The 19,222-nt window shown below is 41.5% G+C and overlaps 1 protein-coding gene across 2 annotated transcripts in view; it reads left to right on the forward strand.

Moving 5' to 3' along the window:
* Positions 1 to 894: 894 nt before the first annotated feature.
* The window catches only part of LOC106585095 (tau-tubulin kinase 1), a 53,418-nt gene continuing 35,090 nt past the window's right edge, over positions 895 to 19,222 (forward strand). The window contains exons 1-6 of one of the 2 annotated variants that reach the window (XM_045705408.1): positions 895 to 1,077; positions 6,031 to 6,189; positions 8,443 to 8,590; positions 12,610 to 12,683; positions 13,790 to 13,930; positions 14,495 to 14,599. In XM_045705408.1, coding sequence (XP_045561364.1) covers positions 6,082 to 6,189; positions 8,443 to 8,590; positions 12,610 to 12,683; positions 13,790 to 13,930; positions 14,495 to 14,599 — 576 coding nt within the window. In that variant the 5' untranslated portion in view covers positions 895 to 1,077; positions 6,031 to 6,081. Of the gene's footprint in view, positions 1,078 to 1,677; positions 2,325 to 6,030; positions 6,190 to 8,442; positions 8,591 to 12,609; positions 12,684 to 13,789; positions 13,931 to 14,494; positions 14,600 to 19,222 lie in introns of those variants that run through there. The other variant, XM_045705410.1, reaches the window with a different exon arrangement.

Below are 19,222 nucleotides of genomic sequence, written 5' to 3' on the forward strand. Positions count from 1 at the left end.
ATCTCTTATTCTTATCCATATTTTTTAAAACTGCACTGTTGGTTAGGTGCTTGTAATTAAGAATTTCACTGTCACCTGTTGTATTCGGCGCATGTGACTAATAAAATTTGATTTGATTTGATCATCTTAATCGTAGGTCATCAATTTTATTTTCCAATGATTGTACGTTAGCAAGAAGAATGGAAGGCAATGGGAGTTTACTTGCTCCCTCCGGATTCTCAGAAGAGTGCCAGATCTGCGGCCTCTTTTCCGCCGTCTTTTCTTCATGCAAAAGCCGTGGATCTGGGCCTGTTCCAGTGAAAGCAGGATATCCTTCTCGTCGGACTCGTTAAAGGAAAAACTTTCTTCCAGTCTGCGGTGAGTAATCGTTTTTCTGATATCCAGAAGTTATTTTCGGTCATAAGAGACGACAGCAGCAACATTATGTACACAATAAGTTAAAAAATAAGTTGCAAAAAATTTTACAAAATAGCACACTTGGTTGGGAGAATGCAAAACGTCAGCCATGTTCTTCAGCGCCATCTTGTATGCCCTGTCACTTGTTAAAACTACTGTAATACTATTTTAAGCTGCTGTATACTCAGTCAAGCCTTTTCTGAAATATCTGTGGGAGAAATGTCCTCCTCAAAATTACTTTGAGAACTCCCAAAATTATATAGATAAGGCTTTTTATAAAAATATAAAAATAAAACCAATCCACCTAAAACGTTTTGCTCAAAATCATTTTCATCCGTCATCCTCCCTAACTTTTAAGTCACCATGTTTATTTTTTCAAAACATAAGTATAAGCCTAATTGTGCATCCAGGTCTAAAATGTTCTTCTCCACTTCGGTAGGTGGCGGTATGTGCCGTGTTGCCTATACCACAACGCTCTGAGGAAAGCACAGAGGACGATCGCTTTGGTTGCTAAATGATGCTGATGCTGGGGACGCGAATGAGGGCAGGGAGGAGGATGCTGCCGTAGAAATGGTGGTACGCGGGGCGAACCTCCTGAAATGGTTTTGACCGTAGAGGCGAAACAATGTGCCTCTTCAAAGTCTTCGAGGTTTTGATGTCATCGCGGCTGAAGAGAATTAGGTAAAAAGAAAAGCTTTTACTATCCTCTCTTTATTCCCATTCCCCAGTTTTGAAGGGTTATGTATTTACGCTGTATGTTTGTACACTGAAGGCCCAGGTGGCTGATTTAAGGAATTATAGTTGTCTTAATGAATAGAAATGTGGATTTGAATTGCAGTCGATCTAGTTAAACTATAGGAAAGTATTTTGATCCCAATCCATGAATGCCAATGGGCTATTATAGACCTATATCTATTATTGTGCGTATTTTAGTATGATACAGTTCAGCGCTGGCCTTTTCCAGTGGCTGGTTCACATTGGGAATTGTAGTCCGGTGTCTTTGCACTCATATATGCTACATTGCATTCGGTATTATTTTTCTTAATGGTAGGTCTACCTATATCAAACAATTCCATTAAAATATGCAATATTATTGTAAGATTAGAAAGGCTGACGTCCAATTGCAAACTCTCTGTCCATTACGCGTGAGCAGAATAAACGGACTGTTATTAGGGTAGAATATTTGTAAAATGGTACAAGTTTTGTGGTTTTGCAGAATATTTATGGGCTGTCGTGCGCCACCTGTCGCCATAAAGTCGGTAGTAATAGGTGGGTCTCTTGTCAATTATGAGTATACGCTGCAGTGCGGACAAAAACCGAGGAGTGGGATGGATCGAGAGCCTTGGCGTTGGAGAGCATATAACCGTATTTTAAACCGAGACATCAATTAGTAAGAGAAGGCATTGTCTCGGACTAATTTATCGGAACCCACTGCTTACCTGGATTTTAGTCGTCGACAATGCATTTTAATTGTGCATTCATGCAAAGCCTACACCTGTACAGTGCAGTTTGTAATCATAGGAATCCGCTTGCCTGACACATGTTTTGACGAAGAAATAGGATATTATTCTAATTTAAACAACTTGACAAACTAATGTAGAAAAATGCCAAAAAAACGTGTGTGTTAGGCCAATACACAATTTAAGAAAATCATATGTTTGATTGAATTTATTGGAGGTTTCGCTTGGGATAATTGCATGCTAAATGCAAAGGAGTACGGTTCAGTTTAGCGTCGGACATCGGAGTAGATGTTTATATTGACCTTTCTCGCAATGGATTTGGTCATACATGGGGAAATTATGCTATTATTGAGTGTATAGCTGTAGCAGTAGGGCTACTGTTTGTCAGAGGAAGTCTTCTGCCACCTTAAAATCCCAAATGAAGATTCCAAAAAGACGGAAAAGACTAACGTGCCGTCTCTGCGCCAGGTAATATTCTTCATGACATCTCAGTTTGGCTAATAACTCTCACATAATATAGATATCAGTTGGCCTAGGCCTATCGGACATAAATAGGACTTGCTGGGTGCTTTATTAAAAAGGCTATATATGACTTTTGCCTCTGTGGCTGTTCTTGAGCCATAAGGGGTGCCCTAAATGGACAGGATTGTTGTCCAGAAATTGAGCAAAAAGTTATGTTTAATTATTGTTTGATAGGGCTATAGCTGTTTATTTAACTATATTTAAAGCATCAGTTAGGCCCATTAGTTAAAAAAATTACTGCATGTGCACTACTTAACCTGACCCTTTGTTGGTATTGGTTATTGACTAAATCAAACTATCTCTGCCTGTATTTTGTGAAGTTAGTTGCCTTAGTAACAGATAGGTCTACAGAGTTATAGCACACACTCAGTGGAGTGTGCATTTGCTTATAGCCCATCAAGCAGTATCAATTGAACTCATTAGAAACATAATACTATTACAGTTTGTGCTTAAGAGTAAGGCTAAATATTTGTCTAATTGTTAGGTTATTGTAAATTACTTTAGGATGAGATGTCAGATTTGTTTAATTGTTCCAACTTTTTACTTGCCAATGTTACATTTAATGATACAGGTTCAACAGTCGCTTGGATCAGGCCTTATTTACAACATTTATACTGCCAAATATAGATCTGGGACCTGTAAAGTAATTCATATATTGTAAAAAATTTGGCTCGTAGTTCTAATCATCGTCTTATATGAATGTTATGCTAAATTATTGCATTATATTGTTTGTGTGTATTGTTGTCCATTATAGTATTATTTGTCATCATTTCATTGTCTACTCTTTCAAATTAAACTCATTCTCATAAATATTATTTATATATCTAAATATCTCTACACATCATTGATTTGGTTGTGGAGGCAGTTGTAACAAACCTCTTTGTATTTTTTATTTATTTTGGCTTGTAGGCTTACAAAGGAGGGTTTTGGCATCGACTAAATTGGCCAAGTTCAGGATTTTTTCTCAGACGTAAGGTTTTTGAAGAGGTTGTAAATATGGTGAGAGGTTCATGTATTCTTCAAAGTTCCCTTGGAAATGCGGCTGCACTTTTACCCACCAGTTTGAACACAAAATGGCTGTCGCGGATTTCAAGGAAATTTCATGATTTCGCTTTATAGTTCTGGGAAACTTGAATGCAACCCCTTGGCTTTTTGCAAAGTAGATCCCCTCACACTATTGTTAGTATAGGACAGCAAATACACATGTAGTTGTGTGTTATAATTGATGAGTCTCTCACTATCCTCACTGATGCACTGCCCCTATGTTTTGCTTTTTGCTATGGCAACTGTACCCTGAACTATCACAACCCAGTGAAAAAGAAACTATGGTGATGCTAATATGATTTTCATTTTCCAAGATTCTTATTGGACTACACCCTAAGGGGGGGGACAGCCTTGCATTGTTTCCCTACATGAGCCGAATCTGTCATAACACCTGGCAAGATGGCCATAATATTATAATAGTTAGACGGAGCATTATATATTATCTTAAACCATACAACATGAAGCCCACTTTATACGATCTTATAGGGTGGCATCATGATGAGTGGTCACTATAACTGCTGATCAGCAATTATCTCGATTGATTAATTATTAGTCAGTCATACTTATGAAACTATAAAATAAGCTTAAAGGGATAGTTCACTCAAATTACAACATTACATTCATTTCCTTACCCTTTAAGCAGTCTATGGACAAGGAAACCAATATGATTTGTAAATTGGGTGAACTATCCCGTTAATGATTTAAGGTTAAAGTAAAATATGAATTCCAATTCCATGGCTGTAGTGTGTGGGAGTTAATATGGAGGTTGTGTAGAAGACACTAAGTGAGGAAATGCTCCCTGAACAAACCTCTTTGTATTTCACTTGAACTACTTACAGTATTGCCTGCTCTTGTGGGTTTTAGATCAAGTCTGATGAGGGTGCTAGGGCCGCTTTTAGCATGGTGCAGTGTTTATGGGACATTCAGATATAAAATGTTATGTAGAACGAACATGCACCTCTGACATGTAGAATAAGGAGTCACGTAAGCTCTATTCATGACATTTCTGTCTGCAAGGTTCCATAACATTTGCCTACTGAACATGACCCAGGTCTTGCTACATTTGCAGTGTTACCAGCCTGTAATCATGCTGTGCTATGAGAGTGCTTGAAATAACCACCAGTTATTGGCATATTGACGTTCAATGACACAGCCTCCATTCACATGCTTCCCACCGTAGCAATGCAAATGTTGGGAACCGACACAGGTGCATTGAGAATCCTTGCTTTAAAGCCATAAGCACTGGCAATACCACCCTCGTAGGCTCACACCCTCTGTCTAAACCTATTGTATGTGTTCTAGTGCATTTTGTCACTTTTTCAAAGCTGACTAATCTGCTAGATAATACACAGTCTCTCTACTGGCCTCAGCCTAGGCATGACTAAGTACCCCCCCCTAAATGGAGCTGAGCTGTGCATGCATAACTAATGGTCCATGGCCCTGCATGCAGAATAGCATGGTTTTGGTACTAACCTACTTACATGCATCGCTCTTATCCAGATGTTGTTTACCCAGAATAATCATAAGCATCTAGAAAATAAAAGTTGATAGCTATCGGTTCGAACCCAATACGAATATTGTCTAATAGTTTAGAGGGATAACAGCGATTGGCCAGATATTGCAACGTAAAAACAGATACATTCAAATTTAAGAAGTGTCTATCTCATCAGGCAAAACTGGTTGCAATGAACTCATGGTCAGGTTGTATAGTGGTTGTATAATGAAGTTTTGCTGAAGTCTTTTTAGCAACCAAATCTGGTTGTTATCTGGTGACGCCTTGATCTCGTCACGAAGAGGACGTCTTTACCTGATTGTAACAGAGACCAGTTGGTTGTAATCTAGTTATGACGTCTTCTTAACCCCCAAAAGGAGTTTTACAACCAGAAAATTTGAGGCCTAATAATATATCCATTACAATTAATTTCATAGATGAATTGTCAGTTTGTTATTGTACAGCAGTGTTAAAGACTATGAGAATGGTTATGATCCCGCTTTGTAGTAGGTCACTAAAACCATGTATCACATACAAATGACATATTGTAGGTACATTGTTGGCATACACTGTTACATAATCAAGCTTTTGTACAAAACTCTTAACTCGGCGCTCAAGCAGAGTGATGCGCTGTGCTTGAAGTGCCAAAAGTAATTTCAAATTTGAATTGGCCACACCCTAAGGAAAGTGCATCTCCTTATTGGGCTTGATGTTCTTCAGATATGAAGGACATTTAGTATCCATGGACAAATGTTGTTGATCTACCTCCAACATACAATATACCCAAGGCCTTATTTTCCATCGTTCAGTTAAGGCAAGAAATGCAGAGTATGTACTGTCTGTCCCCCTTGTTCTTTCAAGACAATCTAGATGTCAAACTACAACCGTCAATACCAGCAAGCTTTCTGTATGACCATGGTATTTGCACGGATAATGGAAAATACCATTTTGTTTTCTCCTCCACTTTGGCCCGAGCTAACAAAACGAATGGCTTTATAAGACAATCCAGACTTATGTCTTTTGCTTTGAGTGCACTGTGTGATGCCTGCTCTTGGGTAATGTGTTAAAAGAAAGGGAATAAGACTCACTTATGTCTTGTTGAATATCCTTTTACAGATAAATGGCTCATTTAAGTTGGGAGCTGCTCGCGTTCTGTCGGGCTGGCAGATGCAGTGCCTAGTGCCAGCCCTCCAGGACCACGCCAACATGAATGGGGCTGGGGAGACGGCGGACATACTGCCGCCTAACTGCATGGTCAAGGACCGATGGAAAGTGGTGAGTATGCTACATAGTTGATCTAGTTGTGGTTTTGTCTTGGTGTATGGTCTCTCTATATCAGTGTTTCCCTAAGGGGCTAAATACAAGATTACCTTCACACCCACAGATTTGACTCCCCATCACCAAGGTTCTCTGTGTCTCACCAGAATTAAAGGGATAGTGTACTTGAAAATCTACGAAATACCATCCGAATTTCTGCCTGTTTGATTGGCAATAGCTCAGGATACACATGAAATAACCCGGGAATCAATAGAACGTTGCTGATATGCACATAAACAATATAACATTCAAGTTGAGCGGATCAATCTCAAATCAGTTTGTCAGGTGTTTTCATACCTTTAAGTCTGTAGCACGCCTGTAGCACGCGCTCCAGCAGGTATATCTCTCTAGTCACCCCCAAAGCCAATTCCTCCTTTGGCCGTCTCTCCTTCCAGTTCTCTGCTGCCAATGACTGGAACGAACTACAAAAATCTCTGAAACTGGAAACACTTATCTCCCTCACTAGCTTTAAGCACCAGCTGTCAGAGAAGCTCACAGATCACTGCACCTGTACATAGCCCATCTATAATTTAGCCCAAACAACTCCCTCTTCCCCTACTGTATTTATTTATTTATTTTGCTCCTTTGCACCCCATTATTTCTATTTCTACTTTGCACTTTCTTCCACTACAAATCTACCATTCCAGTGTTTTACTTGCTATATTGTATTTACTTTGCCACCATGGCCTTTTTTGCCTTTACCTCCCTTATCTCACCTCATTTGCTCACATTGTATATAGACTTATTTTTCTACTGTATTATTGACTGTATGTTTATTTTACTCCATGTGTAACTCTGTGTTATTGTATGTGTCGAACTGCTTTGCTTTATCTTGGCCAGGTTGCAATTGTAAATGAGAACTTGTTCTCAACTTGCCTACCTGGTTAAATAAAGATTAAATAAAAAAGATATTTAAAAAATTAGGTCAAGCAGATTACAGAATTCTGCAGGCCTCGATCCAGCCTAAATGGGAAAGATTGTAACTAATTCACAGCAGCATTTATTCCCAGCCATTTGGGACCACAATATTTTCTCCTTAACTCTACTCCTGGATCTACAGAACTGTAATGATGGGGCAGTGAGTCGGGTGCAGGTGAAACGTTTTAATAAAACAACAAAACCAATAACACAACACTAACATAAGGCAGAATGCCGATACACAAGAACAATACCAACTGGTGAGTGAACATGGGAGAGTGACATATAAAGGGGAGGAAATGATGAAGGTAATGGAGTCCAGGTGTGAGTCATAGTGATTAACAGGTGCACGTAATGATGAGTGTCAGTTGTGCGTAATGATGAATCCCAGGACCGGTGGTTAGTACTCTGGCGACGTTGTACGCCGGAGGGGAGGAGCAGGACCAGATGTGACAAGAACAGAATGTAGAATTGACTCAATACTGCTTTGGGGGTGTTAAATCATTGGACAAACGTTACATTTTTTTTTGTCAAATGTCCCTTTAATGGTATCTGACAAACTTTTGGGGTTACTTCTGCCCCTTTAATAATGGTATCCTATACGCAGCGCCACACATTCGGTGATTGCGTAACAGTTACTGTGCTTCTGATGGTGATCACTTAGACGACCTTGTCAGAACCAATCACGGAGCGACAGATCCCTAGGCCAAAGAGCTGAGGAAGAAAGTAGACAATGTACTACAATGTAAAAACAATTTAAACTGAGCCATGTTGGTTTAAAAAGCTGACTCTTCCAAATGAAGATGGCTGGTTAATATTTCTCTTCGGCACTTGGCTGTCATGATCAAGCCATAAACTAATAATAGGGTTGTTCAAAGCACTTAAGTACTTGGTGAAATACAGAAAAAATGCAGTAGAGGAGTTGAGGAAGTGGTGCTGGAGAAAGAGGGGTGGGACGAAGGAGGGCAACTATCTAGCAAAAATGAATTCACTCAATTACTGTTTGATCAATAAGACACACCTCTCTATCGCCTGGTCCCAGATTTGTTTGTGCTGTCTTGCCAACTAATTTTGGTCGTTGTCATGCCAAACAATAACCATAGGAGTTGGCAAGACGGCACAAACAGATCTGGGAACAGGCTAACACCTCTGTACTCTTCCATCAAAACTGGTGTTTGTCATGAGAAAGGGTTTAAGTTGAGCTTCTTTTTGATTAGTACAGTATAAGCCAGCATTCTAACAGCACTAGAAGAATGTTGTTTAATACGCTTTTTATCCTCAACACCTTTCTAGCTGAAGAAAATCGGAGGGGGAGGTTTTGGGGAGATCTACGAAGCTCTGGACATGTTGACTCGGGAGAACGTGGCATTGAAGGTGGAGTCGGCCCAGCAGCCCAAACAGGTCCTGAAGATGGAGGTGGCAGTCCTGAAGAAACTGCAGGGTAAGGTCCCACTGCAGTGGCCATTTTGGACCTTTCTGATAGTTTTGTCAATGAGCCTGGTGGTGCCACTGCGGCGACCATTTTGTGTTTACCGTTCGGCTTAGTCAATGATTATGAAGGTGTCTGTGCTGCTCAGCCGTTCTTAAATTCAATAAATGGCGTTCTTTGTTGATGTCACTTGACTTGAACCCAGATCCCACCGCTGACAACATGTGTCAGTATGCTTTGTTGTAGTCATGACAGACAACTATATAAAGTTTCTGTCAGCTACGGTACATAGTCAAGTAAGAACGTTTATCTTTCCTGTGTAAATGTGTTACATCAATACTGCTTAAGACTGCACTTATGATTGGTTATAAAATCTGCTATGACATACTCATGACAGTCTAGTGAAAAGTGTAACCACCTCTCCTCATGACAGCACAGCATAGGTTTCAGGACAGTAAAACCAGGTAAAGGGTTACTGCTTTGGGTGTCCTTTGAGACGTCCTGTCAAAAGGAATCCGAATCTCCTCTCACATTGTCATGACCACCCTTAAGCACCCTACAGAGTTAAAAGCTGCAGAGCCATGCAGTCTACTGTGACAGACATCTGTAACCTAATAAACAGCCAATTACATTTGTTTCGTAAATATGTAATAATGGGCCGCCAGACTATTGTGACTAGGTGGCTTTAGTCCAAGTGGCTTGGGAGAGCAACAATAGCTCTGTCTGCCATGCACTGGCCTTATTTAGTGGGTCACCGATGCACTATTTAAGCATATCTGTTTAGTTTTTTGCATTTTGGTGTGCTGCTTGAATTATGGCCCTTGAATCTTTTGCTCGAGGTTCAAGCAAATGTGGAAACAGATGTCTCTCTCGCTTACTACACCCATAGTAGCTTCACGGAAGAGTGGCTAAGAATAGCCTAGACCTAATGAATCAATAGTGAACTACTCAACATCGTTGCTCGTGTTGTTATTGATTAAGGGGCCTTTGATCTCCTTGAAATTCAGTGTAGGTAAAATGTCAACAAGGCCGTTATGACATAACTGGAGTGAAAAATACTCCACTCATGATAAAAAAAAAGGCCCTTAAGCAGTATAGTGCTGCTTGTTTTTAGTTATACAGTGAGGGGAAAAAAGTATTTGATCCCCTGCTGATTTTGTACGTTTGCCCACTGACAAAGAAATGATCAGTCTAGAATTTTAATGGTAGGTTTATTTGAACAGTGAGAGACAGAATAACATTTAAAAAATCCAGAAAAACGCATGTCAAAAATGTTATAAATTGATTTGCATTTTAATGAGGGAAATAAGTATTTGACCCCCTCTCAATCAGAATGATTTCTGGCTCCCAGGTGTCTTTTATACAGGTAACGAGCTGAGATTAGGAACGCACTCTTAAAGGGAGTGCTCCTAATCTCAGTTTGTTACCTGTATAAAAGACACCTGTCCACAGAAGCAATCAATCAATCAGATTCCAAACTCTCCACCATGGCCAAGACCAAAGAGCTCTCCAAGGATGTCAGGGACAAGATTGTAGACCTACACAAGGCTGGAATGGGCTACAAGACGATCGCCAAGCAGACGGTGAGAAGGTGACAACAGTTGGTTTGATTATTCGCAAATGGAAGAAACACAAAAGAACTGTCAATCTCCCTCGGCCTGGGGCTCCATGCAATATCTCACCTCGTGGAGTTGCAATGATCATGAGAACGATGAGGAATCAGCCCAGAACTACACGGGAGGATCTTGTCAATGATCTCAAGGCAGCTGGGACCATAGTCACCAAGAAAACAATTGGTAACACACTACGCCGTGAAGGACTGAAATCCTGCAGCGCCCGCAAGGTCCCCCTGCTCAAGAAAGCACATATACATGCCCGTCTGAAGTTTGCCAATGAACATCTGAATGATTCAGAGGACAACTGGGTGAAAGTGTTGTGGTCAGATGAGACCAAAATGGCATCAACTCAACTCGCCGTGTTTGGAGGAGGAGGAATGCTGTCTATGACCCCAAGAACACCATCCCCACCGTCAAACATGGAGGTGGAAACATTATGCTTTGGGGGTGTTTTTCTGCTAAGGGGACAGGACAACGTCACTGCATCAAAGGGACGATGGACGAGGCCATGTACCATCAAATCTTGGGTGAGAACCTCCTTCCCTCAGCCAGGGCATTGACAATGGGTCGTGAATGGGTATTCCAGCATGACAATGACCCAAAACACACGGCCAAAGCAACAAAGGAGTGGCTCAAGAAGAAGCACATTAAGGTCCTGGAGTGGCCTAGCCGGTCTCCAGACCTTAATCCCATAGACAATCTGTGGAGGGAGCTGAATGTTCGAGTTGCCAAACGTCAGCCTTGAAACCTTAATGACTTGGAGAAGATCTGCAAAGAGGAGTGGGACAAAATCCCTCCTGAGATGTGTGCAAACCTGGTGGCCAACTACAAGAAACATCTGACCTCTGTGACTGCCAACAAGGGTTTTGCCACCAAGTACTAAGTCATGTTTTCCAGAGGGGTCAAATACTCATTTCCCTCATTAAAATGCAAATCATTTTATAACATTTCTGATATGTGTTTTTCTGGATTTTTTTGTTGTTATTCTGTCTCTCACTGTTCAAATAAACCTACCATTAAAATTATAGACTGATCATTTCTTTGTCAGTGGGCAAACGTACAAAATCAGCAGGGGATCAAATACTTTTTTCCCTCATTGTACGTATGTCGGTAGGAAGTAGAGGTCCAAACAATCAAAAATCTTAAAAAAGCCAAACATGCATCCTAACAATACTTTATTGATGCTTGATTGCATGGTCCCAACAGTATTTCCAAAACAGTGAACAAACTAGAGCAAATCTTTTGGCTTAGACTATTCCTTTAATTCTGCCATAATGGGCCCTCTATATGTTTTTATGTAGATTAACTGTTGTGACTCACAGCCTGTTTTTGCATGTTGTGTGGGGCAGCAGTAACATGTTAGACGTGATGGCGATCACGTGGCACATAGAAGGAGAGCAACTCTCTCCTCCTGGAGTATGCACGTTTATGTGCCAGGGTAACAAGTGACTCATGTTGGCTACGAGTCATCATCACGATATGAGGAAAAAAGTAACCTCAGAAGGACACTGTGACTGACGTGTGACAGCTTTCAAAGTACATTTTTTCCTCATATTGTGATGATGACTCATGATCGGTTTGCAACATGTACTATGTCTTTGAAGAAGCTTTTGTGTGTGTGTGTGTGTTGGTATTTCTATGTACATATTAAAGGAAGACTCTGCAATGTGACATCACGAAATGTAGCTGGGCGAAACGACAAACAAATTACAATCTGCTTAGACTGCTACTATTGGCTCTTCCCAGCATGCCAATATCAGGAAGTGTCAATACTGTTGTTGTAAGCAGGACGACACCCTTTGGTGTATGATGATGTCATATTACAGACTCTACCTTTAAGGAATATCAAACAATCTGAAGTTCCCTCAAAATTGTTTTAAAGTCTGAGATTCCAAAATGTTCGGTACTGAGTCACATTAACAGGGTGCTCCATCAAAAGATTAGTGGTGCTTGATGAATAGCAATGATTCATGCCCAACTGACTTTAATTGGGATTAACTGTGAAGAAAAGGAAGACCAGGAAACATGGACTGGTCAGCTCATTAATTTGTCCAGTTTTATTTGTCTGCCAATATGTAATATTTTATAGAATATTTAAAACAAGGCCATGTCCTAGAGAAAGAAAAGTTCTGAAAAGAACAGTCCTAAGACAGATGTTGCTGGGAAGAAAACCTGGAAAGAAAAGATTGCTTTATCCTTTCTTCAGCCATTGAGTGTCAACATGAGTGGTTCTGCTGTTTTTGCATTGAATGATATGGGAATTTGAATTGGATCTTACCTAGGCCCTGTCACCACTCTCATCTCCCTGGTGTAACCAATGAAAACCAATCCAATCATCAAGTTCAAGTGATATGGAATATTTTGGCTCTATGCATCTTTGAACTACGATTCTTAAAATATGCCTTTTTTGTTTAGGTAAAAACCATGTTTGCAAGTTCATTGGCTGTGGGAGAAATGACAAATTCAACTACGTGGTCATGCAACTTCAGGTAAGAAGCTGACCTTTGCATTTTATAAAGATTGACCACCATCCCCAAAACGCATTCTGTGAGAATCTGACCACAATTCAACAGAAACACGGTTTTTTGAGGAAGTGCAATTTATAAAGCCTGCATAAGGCATCGTGAAATGTGAAGTCTTTGCAAATAGGCCATGTTAACTGAATAAATGACTCATAAGCAGTGACTGGTTAGAGGCTGACAAAGCACATACTGATGAAGGATAGTAATTCAAATGTCATATGTCACATGATCCAGCATAGCATTGTCAGCCTTCTATAATGAAAGTATATCATGAAGAGTCTTAATCCAATCCATTGTCGATTGAGACACAGCCTATAAAGCTGTTATGTCATGGTACTTGGGTTTAAAAATCCATCATGAAAAAAACTTTTGATACTGTATGACTTTGAATACAAGCAAATAGATGATTGTTAATTTGAGACTGTCAGTGAAAAGCAGAGAGTCCCAGCCAGGCATATCGGAATATTTAAAAATACAATCTTGTTTTTAAAGCCCAGGCCTACTCTACACCACTACGAGCTGCATTGAACAGTCTATTCTGCGAACAGTGATTGAGTTATATTATTGCCTAAATTGACTATCCAATCTAATCATCACATTAGGAATAGTAACCTATCTTACATAAGTCTGCAAATGTGAGGATGCATGGAATGCTTTATTATGAACATGCATGTTTATGGTGAAAATCTGCTTCCCCAAACTTGAAACCCACCTGCCGCCTATGTTAAACGGTATTGTATGTAAAGTGATGTGACAAATCTTTACTAGGCCCACAGACATCATTTATGAAATTAATAGGGATTCTATATGTAATTCTATGATCACACCTAGGCAATTGGGTGTACCGTACTGGTAAGAAATAAATGTGTTATTTCGCACAAAGCCTGTTTGTTTATGTATGGTTGGTTTTCTGGATTAAGGTGAAGTTTCCCCCAAATGCAGATTTTTGGGTCAGATTTGTATTTTCCCCACCAAAGGTTAAGTTTAGGATTGGGGGAGGGAAGCTCATTCTAGATCTGTACCTAGAGGGAACTTCACCCCAGAGCGTTGTTTTGTTTTGGGGGGTGGAGCAGGGACGCAATTTGGCGGACTTGAGGAGGAGCCAGCCTCGGGGGACTTTCACCATGAGCACCACGCTCCGCCTGGGGAAACAGATCCTGGAGTCTATAGAGGCCATCCACTCTGTTGGCTTCCTGCATCGAGATATCAAACCAGTACGTATCATACATAACGTAACATACAGATACAGACGTTTTTTGTTACACGTGGCACAGCATGCTACAGCTTTATGAAGGGTTTTCAGTGCTAATTCTAAAAAACAATGCTTAAATGCACATTTTGTAATTTTCGCATTCCAATTTACCATTTAACCATTGCATTTTAGAATTGGCACTGATAGCCTTCCATAATGCTGTGGCATGCTGTGAAATGTGTGTTTTTGCCATCGGTTCGTTTCATTCCCAATCCCAGAAACCAAACACACAAACGCGCGCGCACAGCATTGGGGTGAGCTTTCACTAAAGTAACCTGCACCCCTGGAGCAAGTTAGGGGTTAAGTTCTTTGCTCAAGGGCACAACGGCAATATGTGGCATATAAGATGGTCCTATAGCTGATGTTTCATCAAACAATGCCCCATCCCTTAAGAACAAGCACCCCTCCTGGCTAACCAGGCACTGTGATGGTTCTTTGGTGTTGCTACAGTAGCACCACACTCTTACCAACTGAGCCACCAGACCATATCTATAATGCACTGTATAATCATGTATTTTCTCTGCAGTCAAACTTCGCCATGGGAAGGCTGCCTTCGACCTTAAGGAAGTGTTACATGTTAGACTTCGGACTTGCGCGGCAGTACACCAATACCACTGGAGAAGTCCGCCCTGTAAGTCTCCTCTTTTGTTCCTTTCCTTTGGTTTGTCCTACAAAATGATATTAATATTTACATTTTAGCAGACACTCTTATCCATTAGAGCCGTGACCTACCTCAGCAGGGCCGATCCGAGGACTTCACCAAACCATCCAATCGGTAGTAGCGACGGGCGGTGTGTAGGCAGGGACTTAATCTTATCCATTAGGGTTAAGTGCCTTGGGGATTTGAACCAGCAACATTTAAGTTACTGACCCAACACTCTAACCACTAGGCTACCTGCCGCCCAGTTAAACGTTATTAGAATAATGTCCAGCTCGTGGGTAAATTCCAGGTCATCTTTATTGCAATGGTGAGGCTGCACAGATTAGCAGGTCTGGGCTTGTATTTATAAACCATCTCAGAGTAGGAGTGCTGATCTAGGAACAGGTCCCCCTGTCCATTTATTATGATCTAAAAGGCAAACGGTAATACAATATATCCATGTTCTGCAATGTGCAGTGCGACAGAAGTGAAGAAGCCCTGGGACGCACCCAGGGGCGGTTCTGGGGTGGGGCCAGGGGGGGCCAGTGCCCCTGTGACAACAATTTTGGACCCCCTTGTGGCCCCTGTAAATGTGGAGTGTGAAATAATTTTTACATAACAAATGTTTGCTATCGTTCTTTTTTTACATCCGTTATTAGACAGTGGCAATGCGGAACACTAATGATTATGAACATGGTCTTTTGCCTGCTAATGCCTGCTAATGCCTGCAATGCAGTGAAGAAAACGATATGACAACAATAACGTCTAATGTAACTGGCCCTTCTAACAGTACAGCTGGCCCCAGCTTGCCCCCCCCCAGTTGAAATGGTCTAGAACCGCCACTGGACGCACCCAGTGTTCCCTAAATGGTGGGTCAGAATCAATGACGTCACATCACCCACCCTAAAGTATGTAACACACTGAAAATCTCATTGTCGAAGACTGTCGATAGGTACTTATCACATTGGGAGGCTGTTCCTTCTCTTGCTAGAACAAAAGCGTTACCTGCTATGTGCTGACCCAGTTTCGATGAACCTACGCAACGCTTGTTAGTGGCCAACAACTTGACTTTGAGCCAATCAGATAGCATGAGAAAATTTGGGGGCATTTTCTTCGTACATCCACAGAAGAGCCAGTCACACTTCATGTGCAATGTACTGTAGGCTATGGGATAGTAGTTAGCTAAGTGCACAGACACAATGCACACAACACTAAATACTTCCTCCAAGCTAACTAACCACTATAGATAGTACTGACATTATAATTAAATCACAATGGATTAGCTAGTTTCCATAAAACAGCTGCCTGTGTTAGCTGCCGAGTTAGGGCAGTGCCCTTAGCTATCTACCTATATTGTGCTAGCTAGCGAATATGCTAACATTAGCTAGCTAGCGAAACATTTGGTTATGGGCTGGCACTGGCATTATGGGATATTGGACAGTGAATTAAATTGTTTCTTCGTCATCTTGCTAGGTAGTTATCTAGCTGTTGTCATCTGGCTAGTATCAACAAGGGCTTTCTAAAATATAACAAAATGAACGATGATAGTTTGGATTCTAGACCATAAGCAATATGCACGAATATGCATTGCCAAACAACGCTATTTCCACCTTCTGATTTGGAGTATTTTAACACGGTTGAGCGGCTGACAACTTCCAAGGTCTTTTCTGTGGGAACACAAAAGAGATTGACTGCCGATGCTGTAGGCAGGCAAAAGTTTCACAATCCTACCGGTGTGTCTGAGCTTTAAGATTGTCTTAGCTCCAAGCTCAGGACTGGGTCGTGCTCATCAGGCAGCAAATAGTCTGTTTTCTTCTAACATTGTTGGTACTGTTTTGTTTACATTCAGACACTGGGTTTGGTGCAGTACAATTTATTTAAAAGTGAGCTCATTTATTGTACACTGGATAAGATGGAGTCCAATATCTGAATCCTTGTTTTGCTGTTCCTTGTTTACATGGGTAGCTGTTCAATATGCCTGGCGGTATCGCCTTTTTTTAAGCGTTTAGGGACGGTTTTCCAGACTCAGATTAAACCTATTACCAGACTAAAATGTATGCTCAATGGAGAATTTCCATTGAAAGTGCTTTGATGTCCAGGAATAGGTTTAATCTGGGTCTGGAAAACCTGTCGGTAATGTACAAGATCAAACAGATGACAGTTAAAATGCATTAGCCGGTGACTACTTATGAAATCGGTTACATGGCGTTAGCTATTGATAGTTTTTTTATTTTTTTTTATTTCACTTTTATTTAACCAGGTAGGCTAGTTGAGAACAAGTTCTCATTTGCAACTGCGACCTGGCCAAGATAAAGCATAGCAATTCGACACATACAACAACACAGAGTTACACATGGAATAAACAAAACATACAGTCAATAATACAGTAGAACAAAAGAAAACAAAGTCTATATACAGTGAGTGCAAATGAGGTAAGTTAAGACAATAGGCCATGGTGGCGAAGTAATTACAATATAGCAATTAAACACTGGAATGGTAGATGTGCAGAAGATGAATGTGCAAGTAGAGATACTGGGGTGCAAAGGAGCAAGATGAATACAGTATGGGGATGAGGTAGGTAGATAGATGGGCTGTTTACAGATGGGCTATGTGCAGTGATCTGTGAGCTGCTCTGACAGCTGGTGCTTAAAGCTAGTGAGGAAGATATGAGTCTCCAGCTTCAGAGATTTTTGCAGTTCGTTCCAGTCAATGGCAGCAGAGAACTGGAAGGAAAGACGACCAAAGGAGGAATTGGCTTTGGGGGTGACCAGTGTGATATACCTGCTGGAGCGCGTGCTACGAGTGGGTGCTGCTATGGTGACCAGTGAGCTGAGATAAGGCGGGGCTTTACCTAGCAGAGACTTGTAGATGACCTGTAGCCAGTGGGTTTGGCGACGAGTATGAAGTGAGGGCCAACCAACGAGAGCGTACAGGTCGCAATGGTGGGTAGTGTATGGGACTTTGGTGACTGAACGGATGGCATTGTGATAGACTGCATCCAATTTGTTGAGTAGAGTGTTGGAGGCTATTTTATAGATGACATCACCGAAGTCGAGGATCGGTAGGATGGTCAGTTTTACGAGGGTATGTTTGGCAGCATGAGTGAAGGATGCTTTGTTGTGATATAGGAAGCCGATTCTAGATTTAATTTTGGATTGGAGATGCTTAATGTGAGTCTGGAAGGAGAGTTTACAGTCTAACCAGACACCCAGGCATTTGTAGTTGTCCACGTATTTTAAGTCAAAGCCGTCCAGAGTAGTGATGCTGTACAGTGACCTCTTCAAAGTGACATCTTAAAAATGGATGGATCATATTGGTTATATTTGTGCCCAGTCCATGGTTTGGCTAATATATATAATATATACTGTAGAATATGCCACTTAGCTGACACTTATTTGTTTGTATGAGATTTCCTGCAGGCTATGGTCATTTTTATCAGGTATTGATAAGCATTTTAAAATGACTCAGAAAACGATTTCTATTTACAATATCATAATTAAATAAGACTATTTGCGTGTCAAGTGAAAGCCTCTCCATTTCCAAATTGAGTTTAAATGTTCATCCCATTGTCATTCACATCATCATAATCCCTGGCCTTTGAAGTTAGTTTACAGTTGAAGTCGGAAGTTTAGATGTTCAGGAGTCTTATAGCTTGGGGGTAGAAGCTGTTTAGAAGCCTCTTGGACCTAGACTTGGCGCTCCGGTACCGCTTGCCGTGCGGTAGCAGAGAGAACAGTCTATGACTAGGGTGGCTGGAGTCTTTGACAATTTTTAGGGCCTTCCTCTGACACCGCCTGGTATAGAGGTCCTGGAGGGCAGGAAGCTTGGCCCCAGTGATGTACTGGGATGTTCGCACTACCCACTGTAGTGCCTTGCGGTCGGAGGCCAAGCAGTTGCCATACTAGGCAGTGATGCAACCAGTCAGGATGCTCTCGATGGTGCAGCTGTAGAACGTTTTGAGGATCTGAGAACCCATGCCAAATCTATTCAGTCTCCTGAGGGGGAATAGGTTTTGTCGTGCCCTCTTCACGACTGTCTTGGTGTGCTTGGACCATGTTAGTTTGTTGGTGATGTGGACATCAAGGAACCTGAAGCTCTCAACCTGCTCCACTGCAGCCCCGTGAATGAGAATGGGGGCGTGCTCGGTCTTCCTTTTCCTGTAGCCCACAATCATCTCCTTTGTCTTGATCACGTTTAGGGAAAGGTTGTTGTCCTGGCACCACACAGCCTGGTCTCTGACCTCCTCCCTGTAGGCTGTCTCGTCATTGTCGGTGATCAGGCCTACCACTGTTGTGTCATCGGCAAACTTAATGATGGTGTTGGAGTCGTGCCTGGCCGTGCAGTCATGAGTGAACATGGTGTACAGGAGGGGACTGAGCACGCACCCCTGAGGGGCCCCTGTGTTGAGAATCAGCGTGGCGGATGTGTTGTTACCTACCCTTACCAACTGGGGGCGGCCCATAAGGAAGTCCAGGATCCAGTTGCAGAGGGAGGTGTTAAGTCCCGTCCTTAGCTTAGTGATGAGCTTTGAGGGCACTATGGTGTTGAAAAACACAAAAAGAAATATGCCCAGGGTCCCTGAAGTCAATGAATAGCATTCTCACATACAGTTGA

The sequence above is a fragment of the Salmo salar genome, chromosome ssa02, assembly GCF_905237065.1.
Source record: "Salmo salar chromosome ssa02, Ssal_v3.1, whole genome shotgun sequence".
Taxonomy (NCBI): Eukaryota; Metazoa; Chordata; class Actinopteri; order Salmoniformes; family Salmonidae; genus Salmo; species Salmo salar.